The 19,847-nt window shown below is 38.5% G+C and overlaps 1 protein-coding gene across 1 annotated transcript in view; it reads left to right on the forward strand.

The window, feature by feature from the left end:
• Positions 1-1,582: 1,582 nt before the first annotated feature.
• SLK (STE20 like kinase) overlaps positions 1,583-19,847 on the forward strand; it is a gene marked incomplete at both ends in the record, with an annotated part of 44,789 nt that continues 26,524 nt past the window's right edge. Inside the window, one exon of the mRNA XM_084265241.1 lies at positions 1,583-1,732. Within this exon, the coding sequence (XP_084121367.1) occupies positions 1,583-1,732 (150 nt within the window). The remainder of the gene's footprint in view (positions 1,733-19,847) is intronic.

Consider the following 19,847-nt stretch of genomic DNA (forward strand, 5'->3'; position numbering starts at 1 on the left):
TCTCTGAGCAATCAGTTCCAGTGAATCACCACCTTCATATAGAAGAACTTTTTCCTAATATCCAACTAAATCTCCCCTTTTCAAGCTTAAAACCATTACCCCTTGCCCTACTGCTACATGCCCTTGTGAACAGTTCTTCCCCAGCTTTCTCACAGGCACCTTTCAGGTACTGGAAGGCTGCTGTAAGGCCCTGCAGGGGCCTTCTCTTCACCAAGCTGAACAAGCCCATCACAACCCTCCTGGCAGAAAAAAAAGGCCTCACGTGTCCTTCAGCTCCCAGTCAGACTAAAAAGCAACGCAAGGGGAGTCAGAAATCTACCTGCAGTGAGGAAGTACGACAGTAGCAGAGCGTGCTTCGGGATACGGGACTCAGCAGAGAGCAAAGGACCCCTTTTCCACACAGCCCCTTCCCCCATTGGCTCCCACGGGACAAAGCCACTTCCCTCTCCCCAAACTACCACCTACCCACAAAGGGAAACCTGGGGAAAAGGACGGAAACTCGTCCGCCCCACCCACCACCTCCCCAGGGCCTGAGTACCAGGAAGGGGAGGGAGCCCTCCCCCTCCATCTTGGAGCCAGTCACCAACTTACCCGCCGGAAGCTTCGGCACGCGCCTATTGGCTCGCACCGCCCCCGCCGCGTCACGCGGGCAGGAGAAAGCGCCGCCTCCTCGCGGCTTCTGCCGGCTGCGAGTGTTGGTACGCGGTGTGCGCATGCGCCGGAGGAGGAGGCGGCGGTGGCGCGCGTGCGCTGGCGCGGTGTGGTGGCGGTGGGGGCGCGAGGCGGGAGGCGGTTCCGGGAGCGCGGGAAGAGGGGCGGGGGCACGGAGCGCGCGCACGCGCCGGCGGCGAGCGGAGGAGAAGGAGGTGTCCGCCCCGCCCCGCAGGAAACGGTGCTGCCTGGGCCCCGCTCCGCGGGAGAGAGAGAGGGGGAGCGAGCTCGGGAGGGAAGCGTCGTCCTCCTCTGCTCTGCCACCCCCGGGCGCTGCGGGGCTCCGTTCTGCGAAGGCACCGGCCGGGAGTCGGGAGCGGGGCAGCCCCTGCTCCTCCCTGCATCCGCCCCGTTTTCCGAGGCGGGAGCGTCCTCTGAGGACAGCGCGGCGATCGCTCCTCCGCTGCCCGGCGCGCAGCCGCTGCCCCTTTCCAGAGGGAGCCGTGATCTCTTCGCCTCTCCCCTTCTCCTCAGGGTCCGTCCTTTGCCCGCCGCTGCTAAGCCGCCTGTCCCGAGGAGGGAGCCCGGCACTTGTTGCTGACGCGATGGTCACCGACCCGGCCGAGTAGGCAGGAACCGCCGAGCCCCTCGCGGGAGAGGATCGCTGCGGCTGGCGTCAAGGGCCCGGCCCCTTTGGGGGGGGCTCCGGGGGCGATCTCGGGGTGTTGTTTCCCCTCAGCGGCCGGCGGTGACGGCTTCCCGGGAGGCGTGCGTGAGGACTTTCCTCGGCCCGCGTGGGGATCGCGCCCGGCAGAACCGCCCGTTCCGGATGGTCACGGCGGGCTGAGGGGGGGCACTGCCAGACGCCGCCCGCCCCTCGCCTCCCTTCGCCTGGTCGCCTGGAGGCTGGCCTGCCTCGGCCGAAGGAAAAATGTCCTTCTTCAACTTTCGTAAGATCTTCAAGCTGGGTGGCGAGAAGAAGAAGAAACAATACGAGCACGTCAAGAGGGATCTGAACCCTGAGGAGTTCTGGGAAATTATAGGAGAGCTGGGAGATGGAGCTTTCGGTAAAGTGTTCAAGGTAAGGGCGAGTCGCCACTCGAACCGCTTGTATTGCTCGGTGCTAAACAAAAAATAACTTCTGGCGCTGGTTCCGAGCCCAGCGCTGTGCGGAGCTGGGCTCTGTCGCCGTGGGATGCCTGTCGGGATGCACCGAGTTTCCGGAGAACTTGGTTGGGCAGGTGAGCGGCGCCCACCTGCCGCCCGGGACGAGGGACGCGTCCCCGTTCCCGCGGCGTGCCGCTCGCGGCGCCCGCCGTGTGATCCCGGTGCCTCTACAGAGGCTCCTGAAACTAAAGATAGAAGAGACATATTAGGTCATTGTCCCGCCTTCTGCTCCACCCTGCCAGTTGCTGAATCGCTTGCTCCCCTTGTGTTGTTGTTGGGGGGTGTTTGGACTCACGGGCGGTAGGGCCGCTGGTTTCCATGAAAACCTGTGTTTTCTTTGGTGTGGAGTTCATGCTTCTGTTCCGTTAAAGTTTCTGTTCGGAAGGAAGCCTTTGAGCAGTGAAACGGACTTTTGTGCCCCGTGTAGCTTGCAGGGCCAAGCTCAAATCGCTTTCAGTGGGCCTTCTCATTTCTCGTTCCGTATGGAATTGAATTGAATAGTTTTATTATCTTGTCTTCCCTTACATGGCAGGCTTCCTGGGTTGGTTCTCCCAGCTTGTCTCAGTTGTTTGATCTTTAAATCTCTAAGTAGTGTTTCTAAGGATGCTTATCTAGAATTTATCAAGCAAAGCAGAGCACGGTGGCACAGATATAACACTGCCAGTGCTTGACCAGACTAGCTTTCAGGCAAATCTCTAGCTACTTTTCCCCCTTCTAAAAGGGCATTAATGCTCCACATTTGGTTTAGGTGCGGTGCTGAAAAAACCTCACAGAGTATAAGTATGAGAGAATTGGAAGACTGACACGAATTGAGACTCTGGAACAGGTTCTTGAGACTAGAATAGTATAAGAATAGCATTTGCAGTGTTTCTGAAAGCTGATTCAGTCAAGAAACATAGAGAGGACTGCATTTCAGAGTTTGAGATCTGGGGGCACATGAAAACTCTGCTATTTTTGGTAGAAAGAGTACAATAAAATTAAAACAATGGTGCTACCTGTGTTTAAATTGGAGCAAATGTGCCAAAGTTAGTTCAGAATGCTAGGTGGATTTTTTTCACCCTAGGAATTTGTCAATGTTCTATTTTAAGAGCATCTAGTTTATTTTGATGTTGGTGTAATGCATAGTCTGGACAGTGGTAGTTATGTGAGTGTGAGAGAGGAGTAATGTTTGTTTTGACTGAAAGGACTGGGAGATACATCTGAAGTTGTAGTAATGTAAAGTTTGACTACAAAAGCACAGTGTTGCTTCTAACAGCATTTGCATTTTTTTTAACTTTACACTGCAGTATTAATTTCCTTTTAATGAATATAATGCACTGTCCCATAGAGATGACTTGGTAAGCCTCAAAGGTACAACACCAAATACTGAAGTACCTCTTGCTCCATGTTTATTTGTAGGCATCTCTGCTAGTAGTCTCTAGAGGAGGGTGTCTGACCAAGACAACTAACTGGTGAATTTTACATTTCAGTGTACTTTGTGTACAGGAAGAATTTTTTCCAGTTAGATGTGTTTTTTTCACTTTGAGATTAATGTTGAATGTGAAATGACAAAGTGTAAATTGCTGAAATATAATTTTTCAAAATTAAGCTCTATTTTAAAAATAACAGCAGTTGTAAATACACATGCAGTTAAACTGGTAAACTTGGTGAATGTAGGGTGTGTGAAAATTAAGAGGTACTAGTTCTTCTGGAAAAAAAAAAATCTCCTACTGCATGTATTCAGCAGCATTCATTTTGTTTCCATCTAGTTTGAGAACAAGGATTACACACAGATACTGTGCTTGTGTGCTCCTGCATCTGAGCATGCTTGGCAAGAAACTGTTTCGAAAGAAGGGTGTGTTAGGTTGTTCTTTCTGGGAGGTACAGCTCAACTGAGAAAATGCAGGATTATAACCATTCAATACCTTTTCAAGTTTTGGAATCAAAACTATGAACTCGAAAACTGACAACCTTTGAAGACTTTAGCTTTAAGTAATGAAAGTGTGTGGGGCCTGGGTTTTAATTTTTTGTATGGCAGGGGGTTTGTTTAGAATTTGTCTCTTATTGGATTTTGTTGTTGATTTGCCTTTGGTTTGTTGTTTTTTGGTTTGCTTTTCAGAAAAAGGCCCAAACACCTTAGGTGTTGTTTACATTGACCAAACCTACAGTTGTCATTAAGATCCTAGAATCAAATGTGTGACAGGGTTTTGTTAGATACATGATAAAATGGAATTGCCGGATAAATATGACTTTGTATACTTTGGACTTGTAATAAAGCATAGGTTAGATTGGTTACATGCTATGTGTTCCCACAGTGAAGTATTTGGTTTAGTTGTGTAACTTGTCTTCTGGACAAAGTATCATCTATTTAAAGAAAAACCCAAAGGCAGCTCTTAAATTATTCTGACAGTATTATGAAGTCGAGCTGATTAAATTATTTACATAAAAGATGCTATGTCTAGTGATAACCAGTTTTGTATGTGATTCAAACTTGGGATTCATTCCCCAATCTCAAGTGGCTCACTTTTTTTTTTAATGACTTTATTAGCCAAATTACTTGTGTTCTTTAAAACTGTTTGTTCTAGTTTTCTAAAGCTTTTTTAGCTCTCACAATTAATACATTTTTGGTCACTAACTTAGTGAACTAAGAAATACTCCTAAGTGTTTCAACTGCTGTTGCAGTTCTCTTCTGATGAGAGAAGCTATGTAACTGCAGACTACTGATGGCAAAGGTTTATAGCTGTATAGGACTTTTCATTCTAGCCCTTTTCAGCCTCTTCAAAGAGAGCACTTTGAGGCTGTTTTCTTTTCTTTTTGCTCTTGGCTAATGAATAATGGTGTAGTTTTCCTCCTTATTCAACTTATAGACCCTTGCAGTACTTCAGTATCAGGGGATGGCCCTTACAAAGAGAATTTTGAGGCTGCTGATGATAGACTTTTTTTCAATCGTTTTAAATTACCTTTTATGGGTTATTTAGAATTACTGAATGGGCTACCAGGGTTCTGAAAGCCGCTGAAGAAGCGAAATATTAACACTGGAGACTGATTTCAACTTTGAAATTTAGCAGTTAAATCTCAAACTTTCTTTTTTTAAGAGAGATTGAAGGTGCTCTGGATTTGGTAAGGTTAAGACCCCGAAAAATCTCAGGCTCACAGTGTTAAGTGTAATCAGTTTACTTTAGAAATTACTTACAATAAAGTAACATGATATAATAATATATTGCCCTATTGTATCAAATGTCAGTTCACTGCACTTAGTAAACATTAAGGTAAATTAGTATCAGAGTTAAACTATCGTCATTTTAAGTAACCACATCTTTAAGCTGTTTTATAAGTTCCCAGAAGTTAATGTTCAGATGATATTCTGTGGCTCTTGGTAAAGTTCCTGATTGAGAGTCTTTATCATACAGATGCAGGCTAACTAAATAAAATGCAGATAACTTCTTAAGTTAACCTTTTGAGTGAAATAAAGTGCTGGGAATATAGTTAAGTAAAATTTGCCAACCTTTTTTTAGTACGCTAGCATAAGAACATTTACATTGCAGAAAGACATTTTCCTAGTGTTTAGTTGGTGCCATTTACAAGACCTTCACTAGAGGATACTCCTCCAAGAAATTAATGGCCTTTTTGGCAATCATTATGAGAATTATGGCTACCATCTCTAAAAATGCACTAATTAGAAGTCTCCTGTGGGAGCAGATTCTATAGTGCTAGAATATATGTAGCAGTATACTATATAAGATATAGGATATCTATATATGGTATGTGTATATAGAATGTATATAGTATATATATCTTAATATAGGTTGACAAATTATTATTAGACAATCCTTTGTACTTGTCTGGTTTTGAATTGCATCCCTGCTTCTCAGTGTGAATTATAATATTCTGCCATTTATAGTATCTCATCTACTACTCTGAATCTAAGATGTTGGAAGTGTTGTGTACACACAACTCTCATAGGAATTTGGAAAATCAAATATTTGTATTTCATCTAAAGTTATGAAGACAAGTTTTCCAACTCTCTGCAATTAACTGGTGCTTGGTTAAAAGACCTATTCTGCTTTCTCTTCAGATTCAGAGAAGAGGTGTTGTGGAAGCTGATAGCCATAATTGTGGCGAACCAAATGTCTTATCTTCTGAAAATTAGAACTACATTGTTTATATATATGTATATTTGCAATAGTAGCCAATACAAACTCACTCTGGCTAATTATAGTGGACTTTTGATAATAGTGTTTCTTCAGGTCCAATAAATTAATGATGTTGCTTCATCTGAGTTAAGCTTGTTTCTGAATTTAAAACAGTCCTACCTGTAATGTACCTGTATGACTTACAGGAGAGCTTGTTTTTTCCCTAATGCCTTCTACAGCAGGTAGAAGTAAATAGAATTTTTAAATAGTGATTTAATAAGACTGGACCAATTATACTATTTAATGATAATGCAGCCTTGATTTCTTTCAGTGCTAAAATATGAACTGCCAAGTGATGGCTGCTTCAAGTACCTTTTGCATACTATTAACATCATAACTTATTTTTCTGATCCTAGAAAATACTATAATTAGTCTGACCTGAAAACAAAATCGGGGCAGAGCAGGGAGAATTTGTTTCCTAGTTCCTGTGGCCTTACAGCACATTGTTCTAAACAATTCCTACAGGTGGTATTGCAACCTGAAGTTATCTTAATGATAGTAATGTATCCTGCTGCCTGCTAGGGTGGATGGATATCATTTACATCTGTAATTTAACAGTCATGTGAACAGTTTTTCACCACTTAATATTTAAGCTGAAACACTGTTACGCTGATTTTTGCCTGCTCTTTATCTTTTGATTTAGTTGGTGTCATTAGCTTCACTAATTCTTTAGAATAATTTGTTAGAGCTGTTGGAACTCCTAAACACTGTTATATAAAAGATAAACTTCCTTGGGGAAGGATATTAAGTTTGTCTGACATCCTGTATGTTTGATGCTAGTTGGAAGATAATTTAATGTTTGAAATTTTCCAGTGAAATACTATGTTTTGTGAACCTGAAGTTGCATGTGGGACTCTGCCGTGGACTTGGAAAGAAAAAGCAAGTGAAAGTGTCCTATATTGAATTTTAATACGTGATAATGAACCAGTACAGAACTTGTGGCAATTTTAATTAAAAGTACTTGCTATCCTAAATATATTTTGTTCTAATCTATTTTCATTCATAACTGGCTATATAAGTTGACCTCTGATTAAAATGGAACAGTGAAATAGTGCAGTTGTCCTCAGGAGATCTGAATTAATAATACTCCCTTAAATGCTATGTTGCTTTGTTTAGCTGTAGAGGCATTAGTAGATAGAGAAGAGAGTTGATTTAGTCTCCTCAAGAGACTAATATATACGATGGCAATGTTCAATTTTAAATATTTAGGCTAAGTAAAATAGACCTAAAACTTTACCTAAAGCTTGCTGAGGCCAGTAATTTCTGTAAGAGTAGCCTGAGTATTTTAGGGCTGCTAGATGCAAAAAGATGTGACCATTCACAGAAGACAAATGATTTTAGTCTCGCTGATTAGCTTGGTGAGTTGCTCTATAATGTTATCTTTATTTTCACACTATTGCAGTATTATCATATTGAAGATACCAGATAAGGGAAAGGCACTATCACTGTTTTAAAACCCTGGGAAATGTGTCAAGGGGAAAGGTTTACGGAGCTCTTTACACCTTTTGTCACTCTAGCTGCCTTTTCGGAGGGAACTGGTAGTGCGAGAAAGGCATCTGTAGACGGTAAACCGGGATAATTTTCTTGTTATAAACGGCTATTTGCAGAAGGTAGTATCTCCTTTCCATTATTTTATGTAGCAAGGAAATACTCCTAAGAAATAAGAAATACAGCACATGTTTCATGTCTCACTTTTTAGGCATCGGCTAATCAGCATCACAATACCTAACTTATGAGTAATGTATTGCTTATCTGTTGAATTCGGAACTAAAGCAAGTTTGTGGAGGATAAATATAGAATGCTCATGATGACTCCTCGGTAAGGCAGTCATCTTTTCCAAGGTGTGAGCACAGTTATATAAACCGTTTAAAACTCTAAGTAAATTGGATTTCATTGTTTTATTTATGTTTATAGAAGTTCCCTTTTTTATGTCATCTAAGATTTCATGTTTCTTGGCTATTTGTGTAGGTGCTTGGACTGTTGGTTTCCGTATGGAGAGTGAAACTTTGGATTTCAAGTATAAGTTAAATGTAACTTGAATGTCAGATTACAGAATGAATCTTCTTTTATCTTTTCTAACTTAGTGAAATAATTCTTCATATCCAAGTCAGCTGCTGTCTGTTTAGTTAACTGATAGAGGAACTAAAAATAAATATTGTGGCACTGTTTGTGTTTAACAGGTTTTATAGACAAATTGGTTAGACCTTCTGAAGTTTATCTTTGGCAGGTAAATACTCTTCCAGTAATGCAGTCCTCCAAGCAGTCATACATGCTACTGTTGCAAGGCAGTAGTTCACAAGTTTCTTTTGGCAGTGGCACAAGTCTAGTTTTGACCACTCTGTAACCAATATTGAAGAAATAATTCGTTGGTTTTGTATCTGCAAATGCCACAATCCCCAGTATGAAATTTTTCTTTCTCATTGAATGCAGTTATGAATGGGCTTAATGTATTTCAAGGGCCATGACCGACGTTTTGAGGATCTTGTAAGATTCTAAACACCATTCTCCTTCAGAGGCAGCTGTGTCTGTGCAAAAGAGGCAGCATGTATTTAAACTCTCTGGTTTGAGATTTTAAATGCATTCCTTGAGACCTCGGTGCCTGAAGTGTCATTTATGAGTTACATTTTCGGTCTTTACTTCTTTGTGCTCCCCCAATAGCCTTTAATTATATTCAGATTGTACACAGAATTGCCACATTCATATTGTCTCACCTCTTTTGCCTATTGTCTCACTTTACAGTAGCTGCCAAATTACTCAAATACAATGCCTGTGCTATCTTTTTCAGTTGATACTGTTTGGATTGTTCCAGTTTTCAGTGTTTAGTGATGGAAAGGCCAGGAAATTTGCAGTTAGAAAACGAGGCAGACTGAAAGAATAGCACAGAGAAAGAAAAAAAGAATTATCTTTCAATTTTTTCTCCCAAACCCATGTACAATATATGTTGTAAATCCCTCTAATTTTTAATGGCTTTATACCATGATTACAGTGTGGAATGCTTGACTGTCAAATATCTCTCAAATATGTCATGTAGAAGCATCTATTTCTTTCCACATGGGAAAGAATATTTTTAGAGAGCAAGAAGACCTAGTGCTTGCAGAATACATTTCAAGGATGTCAGGCAAAAACAGTCATCAAAGTAATATTCAATAAAAGCTGGAAGGCTACATCACACCACTTTGCATTTCAAATTGTTGCATATCCTCTACAGTCATAACACAAACCCACTAAAGTACATGTAGAAGATTTACCTAAAGTTAAAAAAAAAATCAGAATAAAATACTAATGGAATATTCTTTGTATATTTAATGCACCTACTTAAGCTGCCATATTTGGTTTTAGGAGGACATACTGTTTTTCAAAGCACTTCTAAACATATGTAAAAGCAACTTACAATATTGAAGTTATAGTTTTTTTCTTGTTTATTTTTAGTCTTCTCCATTAAGACTGGTTTACAGTATGTATAGAAAGTGTAATCTAAAGCTGCTAAGCATGAATGGTGATTTGGAAGCTGAAAGACACAAACTTTTTCTCCTTTACATAGCCATGTTTATATTTTATGTATTTTAGTTTATTATCTGTAGTCTAGAGAAAGAAATTGCTCATGCATAGATTGACACTGAATCAAGTTCTACTCAAGATTTGGCTTTAAGAAGATTCTGATTACCAGAATAATGTTATACTAGATTTTTCTATGGGGAAGTGAAAAAGTAGGATTGTACTATAATAACCAAATTAATTTATTGATCAGCATTTAAAACTTTCTACATATCATCTTAATGTAGAAGCCTAAGTAGCTGTTACCTTAGTGTCAGTCTTAAAAATTAATCTGTTGGTGGTTGTTTCAGAAAATCTGAAACTGAAGCAGGCTTCAGTTTTAGAAGAGTTCTTATAAAGCTGTATTAATGCAGTTATTCAAAATGAGTGGAAGGGCAACTACAGAGTCTGCTGAAGTTTTTGGAGGAGCTGTTACCCCAGAACTTACATTGTGCCTACAGCAAAAACATTTTACTTGGTATGAAAGCAATGGTGAATCCACATGCTAAGGCAGAATCATTTTGAATCCATCTGACTTGGTAATGAATTGGATAGGACTGTGCCCCAACTTTCTTCATGTCTCATTGAACAGCATTTTACATCTGTCTGAGACTTGTTTAAAGAGGACTTCAAGGACCTCTAGAAATGTTTAGTCATAACCATGATTCAGAAAACAGTGTTCTGAGAGAAGTTAGGACTTTGTTAATGCTATAATAATAGCTTGGCAAGACTTTTTTGCATTAGAATTTATTCTTCCTTTATCTTGTAGGTAATGGTTCTTATGACCTAGATTTATGCTGTAAATGCAAAGCTTTTCTCTAGTACATGTCTAGATTTCATATTTTAGAAGATGACTTTTCAATTGTATTTCTAAGCAATGCTACACCAGTATTGCTTACTTAATACTTTGTAATTAGAAGGCAGTAAAACTGTAATTGGGAAATGTCAATTGAGTGCTTCAGCAAGAATTAGCATGTTGCAGTAAGCCCTCATCTACTTTTCAGCCTTTGTCTCAATCAGGCTTTATTTAATTCATATACTGCCTTTTTTTATTTTGTAAAGTTCAGTCATGTTCCTGCCCCACCTTCAGCTTTTCCTGTTAAATCAGAGAGTCCCAACCTTTTTAGTCTGCTTTTTATAAGACAACTGCTTGACCCTTTAATGATTTTAATTGTTCTTTTCTCATTCTTACTCATTTCTGGAGATGCCACAAATCTGTCAGTTAACTCTTTGGGCAAAATGTTCTGGTTTTCAGTGCTGGATAGTGATGGGTCAGAACCCTAGGTCTATGCAGCTATATTACACTGTGAAAACTGATCATTGCTGGGGAATGTGGTCAGAAGAGTTTGATCAGGAGTTATACCCCAAATGAACTCAAATCAGTCCAGCAGCATGGAGAAATGAGTTAAGCCAAGCTTGTTTTCCCTCTTCCAACTAGTTTTTACTACTTGCGAAGATGCACTAACTGATTTTCTAAGAAATGTGAAAGAAGGAAGCACTGTGGGCTATTTTTCTTCCGCCTGGGATGGGAAGTCTGAAAGCGCTTAAGGATCTCCAACCACATAAACAGTAATACTGTCAAGTGTTTCCTATTGATTGACAAGTATATCTGGGGTACCTGAAAATGTCCCTCTTGCTTTTGGCTGTAGAAGAACTTTAAGCTGTCTCTTAATAGTAAACATAGATGTTCTGGTTCAACCCTAAGAAGTTGTTAGCTGATTTAGCATGTTACACTTAAATAACAACAAAAAAAATCCTCTGCACACAAATCCCCTAGCATTTAAAAGTGAAATACAAAAATAAACTAGTATACCAACTTAGCTCTCCTATTTATAATGTCTGTTTTAATATTTATTGGTGCTTTTCTTTCTTCTTAGTCTTTAGTGGCCCAGCATGGGACTTCATCTTTGAGACAGTGCAGTATGAAGAATATTCTTTTGAATCTCTGAAAAGCACTAAACCAGTGTGGAACCATGATGCTAAGTGAAACAGTCAATAAAGCATCTTGAAGTAGTAAATTCAGAATTGACTTTTGGATGATGAGTGGCTGGGTTTTTACCGTGGCTTTTCCACAAGAGTTTCTGACAGTGCAAGTCAGTGCAGCCAAAGTTCTGGCAGTGCATTTCCAACTCCTTCCTTATGATAGGTCTGGTGCTTGCCGACCCCATGATGATCTGGTTCAAGAACTAAGCCACCCAAAAGCTGATTGTACATGTAATCTTCTTGGCTCCCCAGACCAGCTCACGGGAGGGCTAGACAAGTGACAGTGCTGATGTAAGGGAAAAATGACAGGAGAGTGTCAGCATTGGCTTAAATGGCTATAAAAGGGAAGCATCAGAGGCATGGTGATGCTCTGAAGTTGTTAAGGTATGTCAAATGAACACTTCTTGTGAGGACAAAAGAAAAAGTAGACCTTCTGTTGTAGAAGTCATCTGCTGTTGTCAACAGTACTGATAAAAAGGCAGTTTAGCTATATGCTGCTGTTGGTACTATTAACTGTCTCTTTGCATCACTGATACCCATGCCATAAGAATTTTGTCATGTAGCCATATCTTTACACACATCTTTAATTGGAAATTTCCTAAAAGTCCATTTCCAATTTTCAGGTAGTGATTCTTTTCTTAATTCAGGTATGATACATAACTGCTAGAAAATAATTAAAGACTTTTTATTTGGCACTAAATTTACTTGTATTGAGGAAAGTACTGAAGCTGAATTTAATTTCAGAGTGAACAGAGCGTTTTGAAGAAAGAAATGGATCAGATAATTTTTCAAGAAGAATGGAATTCTGCATTCCCTTTCATTGTACAAATACACACCAAAAGGTAGCTCTCCACCTGAAAAAGAATAAAGCCTAGTAAAAGAATTTTAAAAAAAAGAGAGATAAAAGGAGGAGTATGGGAAAGGAAGAAGCCATCTCTAAGAGTATGACTGGTGCATCCTCATTGCCATCAGTTCTTGGGGACAGGGGCAAAAGAAAGCTTTTGTAATTCCATTAAAAGTAACATTGCCACACTATTAAGAGGCAATAACAGTACTTCCTCTTGAACATTTTGCATGCTTAACCGTTTGCAGCATTTAACATTATCATAATAGTAGTTCTGTCATAGGAAGAACATCACTCTTACATTGCATGGAAAGTCTCAGTAAAACAACTGTTTACCCTTTGCATATTTTAAGCATCAAGCTCTGCAAAGAGTTGAAGTATTTTATCTGGATTTTTTTATAATAATTTTTGAAGTAATGCAATTATTCCAATGGCCATTTGTATTTATCAGAAGCATACTAGTTAAATTCTTTATGAATTACACTAATCAGTAAAATGGTTAAGCAGCAAGTGCAAAAAAACTTGTAAGAATTTGACAAAGATTATCATCAGTGACATGCTTCTAAATCTAATTTCTTTTGAAATGGCCTGATAAATAATAGTGTTTGCACTAATTTCTCAAGAGCAGTCAGTTTTCTTAATTGTTTAAATTCACCAATTAAAAAACCCACAACAAACAAAACAGTTACTCTCCAAGGCAATGTTAGAAGCAACGTGTTGTGCTACTGTGCTAAATATGAATGAAGTTTACTTGCAGACTCCAAGATACTATTTTTATGGCATTTGATTAGCCAATTTTCAAGGAATTCCAGATGTGTGTTCAGATGGCTCTTTCTCATCTCCTGAGATGTCATACTTGCAGCACAAAGACAGCTATGTTGTTATAAACTGTATGCAAGTCTCCCTTTCGAAGTGTCAGAAAATGTCCCTTTGCCTAGGATGGTATGTAATTTCAAGGGCATTACTTACGAGTCACAAGAAAACAATGGGCAAGTCACAGGTTGTATAAGCATTAAATAGCATGCATCATTTTAGTGCGTTTCGTAGTTAATAAAGGTCATTGACTCCAATAACTTCTTTACATTAAAGACAGCTGATGGACAGGGGCTTAAGAACATTGATTTTTTTTGTTGTTGTTGTTTCTGCCTTTGCAGTTGTTTTCTGTTATTGTTTAAATGATCCATACATAAGGAAGCAATAACATCCCTCCAGAATTTCCTATTCTTTTAAAAATATAATAATACCATAAAGAGAATATTAATTAGTTTCTATAATGAAGTTGCTTTAGAAATGGGGATGAGATACAGCTCTTTTATGAAAGCTGTTAAAAGCTACTTGACTTCCTTTTTTTTGTTACTTCAGAAATAGGGGAAGTTTCATCTTAACAGACCAGAGCATGTGTGGACCAACAATATGTGCTTTGATAGTTTTGCAAGAGCTGTTGCCAGTTGAATGTGGTATTGATGTAGTCATGTTTCATTTCCCATTGTTACAACTATATCTTTTTATAGCATACTGTATCATAAACTGCATATATAGTTTATATTTCCACCTTAAAATACGCAAAGTATACTTTATCAATTGTTCGTTCAGCTGGACAAAGAATGAAACGGGGTGATAATGCTTCATCTTGTTTCATTTAATCTTTCCCCTCTGGCTATTTGGCTGTGCTCATTTAAGACTTGAATATGGTTCATATTACAGCATCAAATGATACAGAACCTTTTCCTAAACTACCCATATTTTTGAGCTACACTTTAAATGATAATTAAATTACACCTGTTATATCCCATCTTTTTTTTTCCAATAAATACATAAAATAATTTGTCTTAGTACAGATCTTTAAATGCCTTCCTTCTGCTATGGGAAACATAGAGCTTTCAGCAATATTCTTTACTTCTTTGACAGCAAGTTTTTTATCTTAATGACTGTGCCACATTTCATTTCTATGACTATGTAGTTTCCCTAGTAACGTGTCAGAAGGTCTTTGTTGAAAGGTTCTTAAAGTCCAAAGAAGTTGTCACATTTCTTTATTATTTTGTTGACTTGTTCTTTACCAGTTGGAAAGAGAGAATTTTCTCTGCTCAAGTCAGAATGCTCTTCTTTTTGTTGCTTTGTTACACATGAATAGCTGTGCTGGGTTAGCAAACAGCTGTAGCCATCTTACATTTGATCTGGCTAAAGGCAGAGGACATCTCGGTTTTGGTTTGTAACCTAACAGGGTAAACAGAGGAACTGTGGGTTGATCTAGCCACTTTTTCTTCCCCCCCTTTCATTAAAGAGTGTTCTAGGTTGTTATGTGTAGTATATTTGTGAATGTACACTATGTAGTCTGTAAAAGTGCTAGTAAACAAAATGACTTAGTGCTACATGAAGCCAAAACACTGTGGTGTATCTGTTTGCAGAAAGCTACAGAACATGGAATGAGCTTTTGCAGCTCCAAATGTCTCCTTGGGAAAAGCAGTTAGCAGGAGTAACACTGGCTCTCTAACATCAAGTGATGATAGATGACTAGAAGCAAAATTATAACATAGAAGGTGAAGGAATCGGAGGTTGTCTAAGTCCTTTGTTCAATCAAATAATACAGTTATCAAGAGCAAACAGAATTCTCACATCTCAACCTGGCAGCATGATAATTTTCTAAAAAAAACCCCACCAGCATTCTGGAGACAGCTTCAGCTCTTGCTTGTTTTGTCTTAAAAGTAATTATAGTGAACAGTTAGAATTTGCAATTGTTGTTTGATTAAAAATTATTTCTTGATATCATTGGTTCTTGGAAGCATTATTTATTTGTCATCTGGAATACAGGTGTGTTTAGAGCTGGAATAAAGAATTATTTTTAGGCTGTAGTGATTAAAATAAACTTGTAAATGAACAATGTGGTTTGTTTTTTTTTTTTTTCCCCCCTAATGAGACAAGCCTGAATAAATAACTGTAGGATATATCTAATCTAAGGTGAAGATACACTGGACTGCTGTCTTTCCTGAGAAGTTTTAAGTCAGTTTCGGGCCGACATTGGTGCTGGATAAAAAAGAGAGAACCTCTACCAGCAACTATTAGTGTACTGCAGATGAAAGATACTGGCGAAGCAGCTTAGTACTGCAGGGATAAATCTTAATTTATCACTCCTCCCCCTTCTCAAGTACAGGAGTTGATTGTAATGCAGAGTTGAGTATTTTAATTGCTGCTTTTGCAAGTAGTATGTACAGTTGTTGTAACTGAATTTAGGAAAAAAAGAAATCCAGTCCTTTGCACTTACACCTCTGACACCACTTAATACTTTAGTTATGAATACTGTCAGATGGTTTTCCCTGTTGCTTTTATCATGCAACAAGAGAAAGGAAAATAAGAATGTGTTGTTATAAAACAGCACAGCACATTTTGGAGATTTTCTTGCCAAGACATGGCAATTTTTTTCCTTAACTTTATATTTTTTTGTAACAGATTTGCTTCAATCAGGAGAAAGATGCAATCTGATCTAATCTCCTTGTTGAGTTTCCTCTAAAGGACTGTTCCAGTTATTTTGCACATATTTGGCAGTTCAGCCCTGGCACTTTTTAAACAGGCCTATTAATATTCCTTCTGATTTCAGTGACACAGGGCATGAATCAGGATGGAAACATTGCTTAGCTAGTATACAAAATACCGCAGAATTAATGAAAATACATAAACGGAATCATGAGGTTAAACATGAAAATTATATGCCATACCATTCCCCAAAATAACTTGTGGAATCCTCAGAAACCAACTGTGGGGGAAGTGGAAGAACCACAATAAGTGCGAAGTACAAGGATAAGTTAAAAGAGTGAGGTTGTCATGGAAACCACTCCAAAACTAGTATAGCCACAAAGGCTGCACCAGACCACAGCACCATAAAGATGTACTTCAGTAGTCTGGGTTGAACCCTGGGCTCCACATTTGTTACTAGTACCTTCACTTGAAGGAAATAGAGACACTTTTATCTACGTGTCAGTATTTTTTTCCCTGGCATTAAACATTTCTAAGTAGAAGAAAGTGTGTAGTAGGTAGTAATGATACATTGTGCAGGCAGGGAAAGATTTGGGCTCATCAGCTGTAATTTAAGGGTGTATCATCAGCTTTGGTAGGTACTATCCTTCCATTATCTTTTGAATAGTTCTTTTGTAGCAGCCATTTCAACAAGTTTTAGCTGGCAAAACTAAACATAGCTGGCTTCTAATTTCTTGGACCAACTATATGTATGACTAATCAAAAAACTGAAATCCTCTTTATTTTGCACATCCTCCCTGCATAATATTTGAAAATGTCGTAGTAACAAAAATAATGTGGCTCCTGCAGAATGCCAGGCTCATCTTAATTTCCAGAAATCTGTGGAGGTTTTCATCTCTTTCACTGGCCTAATTTGTTATCTATTGTAAAAACTGGTTTAATACTGCAGGAGTGGCTATTTGCTCTTGAATTCAAACTGGCACTCTTGGTTACATTTCTCAATATTTAGTGTTAAAATTAATGCTTCCTTTTATCTGATTGAAGGAGAATTTTCTTTTCCCCCTAAAAATCACTAATAAATGCTACCTTTCCATGTTTTGAAAAGAAGTTTTGAACATTTGTTACTGGTCAGTTGTGTAGATTATTTTAGTTTCAAAATGCACAGGCCAGTGTTAAATATGGTATAGTAAATTTATTTTTTAAAAGTCCAGTGTAGCTTTTTCAGTAGACCACACTGTTGCTTACAGATTTGACTGGGCTGTTAAAAATCTGAAATTACAGCTTTTTTTTTTTTTTCCCTCTTGGTTCATGTGTTCAAGAAAGCCTGAGATTCACTATTTTGTGGTAGCTCTGAGAAACAGCTCTCTTCTTGATGTTGTGCAAGGCCGGTTTAGCAGTACTGATTATTCAGGCCTCATCAGAAAGCGTATCAGAAATCTAGATGCATCGATCCCAGGTGTACCCAGAAGTGTCACTTGTTAAATGAAAAACCGTACTTTGCTGAATGGGGATGGGCGTATTTTTCGCTTTTTGGCAACCGTGATGATCTATGATTCTGACTATAGTTTTGTTGAGAGGAATGAGTCATAAAGGAAAAGCTTCTTAATTGATTTGTTTTGCTGCCTGCAAAACATGTGGTGTGGTTATATAACATCTCGAAAAGATCAGGCGACAGGAAGAAAGGTGATGAGCAATCTTCTATCTCCTATCTCAGCTTTGTTTCCAGTTGGCTGAACAAGGGATGAAGGATGTACTTAAACACTATTTACAACTGAAAAAAGTTCATTTATTGATGCCTGCGTCCTGTATCACAGAAGGGGAACTGCATGGTTGGGAAGGAAACATTTGCTGGTGATAGGAAACTGAAACAGCTCGTCACAACCAAGGCTGAAACTTCATATTGGCCATCTACAGAAAGAATATGAGTTATATCTGAGTTGTAATCCTGTTACTCTGGAACCACCATGGCTGTTCTCTCCCTACTGTCCGTGACTGGTGGGATATGCAACTGCTTGGCAGATTGCCCAGCCAGTAAACATGCCTTTTAATAGTCTCTTCACAAAGCTTCTGGCTCAGGAACTTGTATTTGCATACATGGTGCTCAACAAAAATCAACCATTGATAAGGAGGAGTCGTCAGCAGCCTCACATACTGGCAGATCCCAGTTTTGTGTAAATGGTTATTCTTTCTTGTACTGTTACGTTACTGTACTGTTACTGTACAGTAAACAAAAGTGTTTACAACATTTTTGAGCATCAGATGTCATCGCCATTTGTGAAGGATTCAGGTTCAGAAAGTAATTTGCAAGTTCTGATTTACAAGATCATGTTTATTCCATGCAAACCTGCGATCCATGTTTCTAAACGTACTTTATTTTAGAGTTAGGAGAATTAAGAATATTTTTATGTGTTTTATTTGCCAGTGGGACTGTGCCATCCAGTGCAAGAACTGTGACATACAGCTTGCTATTCCCCTCTGCATGCTCCCTAAGTTAATGTTTGTTACAGTAATCTTAAATATATAATTCACATAGAAGGTTTGGTAGAAGGATTGCAGTATTTATGTATTGTTGCATATATTAGTTAATAATCTCTATGTCATATTGCATTAGTCAGATCTTGGGGGGAAAACTATTCCAATTCAGTTTTCAACCACTGCGTGTCCCTTGAAAACATCAAATATTGTAAATGCAAAGAAAGAAAATCTTTCTACCCACTTTCTTTCTTGTCTCCACATATGGCAGGACTGAACCATAACCATTGAAGATGCCAGGTTATATTTTTCTTATATAGGACTGAAGCTTAAATCATTTGCCATGGAAGCAGAAACACATGCTTTTAAGCAGAGCATTTGGACTAACATGAATTGGTAGTTAAGAGCTAAAATATAGGAAGAAACTCCTGGGCTACTGACACAGGACATATTTTTAAAAGGGCAGAACCTCTGGGTAAAATGAATGGTTGTTTGACTTTAAATGTTCATGTACCCAAATGGAAATTGAGTATATGCAAATCAAGCCTGCATCTACACAAACATTTTTGCTCCTTCTCTGACCTTTGGAGAATGTTATGTAGAAGAAGAAAGACTTCAGCCAAAGTCTAGGAAAAACAAACGTGCCCACACAAAGCTGTAAATGGGGTTTTTTGTTCTTAATCCAAAGGGGGTTTTATTCCCAGTCACTACTGTGCTACATAAATCTTATGCATGAACAGTAAAATCCTTTCCTACACAGTGGTGAAGAATATATTTCTTATGTGCTTCTTACAGCAAATTGTTATTATTATAGAGTGCATTGTGGGGTAGAGATGAATAATGTCTTATTAGAAAACTTCTAAAATCATGTTTAAAATATATAAAGATTATTTTTTTTTATTTTCAAGTGTAACTTGATCTATACATAAAAGGTATTATTGGTCCTCAGAAATACCCAGTGGAAATAAGCTAATTCCAAAGCTTTTTTCTTTTGAGAACTGGAAAAAAACTCTGGATCAGGACATACGAAATTTTGTTATCTCAAGTCAGAACAAAGGCAGGAGTTTGTTTCTTTTATAAATGTTAAGACTCATAAAGACAATAATTCTGTTTCTAATCACTTCTCTTTTTCAATGACCTGTTTTAATAGAGCTACAACAAGGACAAAATAAAAGAATCTTACTTAAAGTAGATTTCTTGTTACTTAAAGCAACAAGATCTGGGGAAAATAAAAACATAAAGTATTCTGTCAACAGAAAAAATATATATGCTATAAATGCAACAGACTCCCTAGCACATAATCATGTATGCTCATTTACCAATCCCCAGCTCTCTTACGGTGAAACTAAACTTGAAAACAGTAATATCTGTTATTGTTATCTTATGTAGAAGTTTAAAATAGTGTTATTTAAACAAAATATTACCATTAAATAGTCTACATGCAAATTTGTGCAAAAATGAATTTCAGAACTTTTTCTTTATTTTTTTGTATCCTTGTAAGGTATAGTGGGGTGTGGGTACATGCATGGTTCAGGAAAGGAAATTTACAGTTAATA

Source organism: Gallinula chloropus (genome assembly GCF_964237585.1).
Source record: "Gallinula chloropus genome assembly, chromosome: 5".
Taxonomy (NCBI): domain Eukaryota; kingdom Metazoa; phylum Chordata; class Aves; order Gruiformes; family Rallidae; genus Gallinula; species Gallinula chloropus.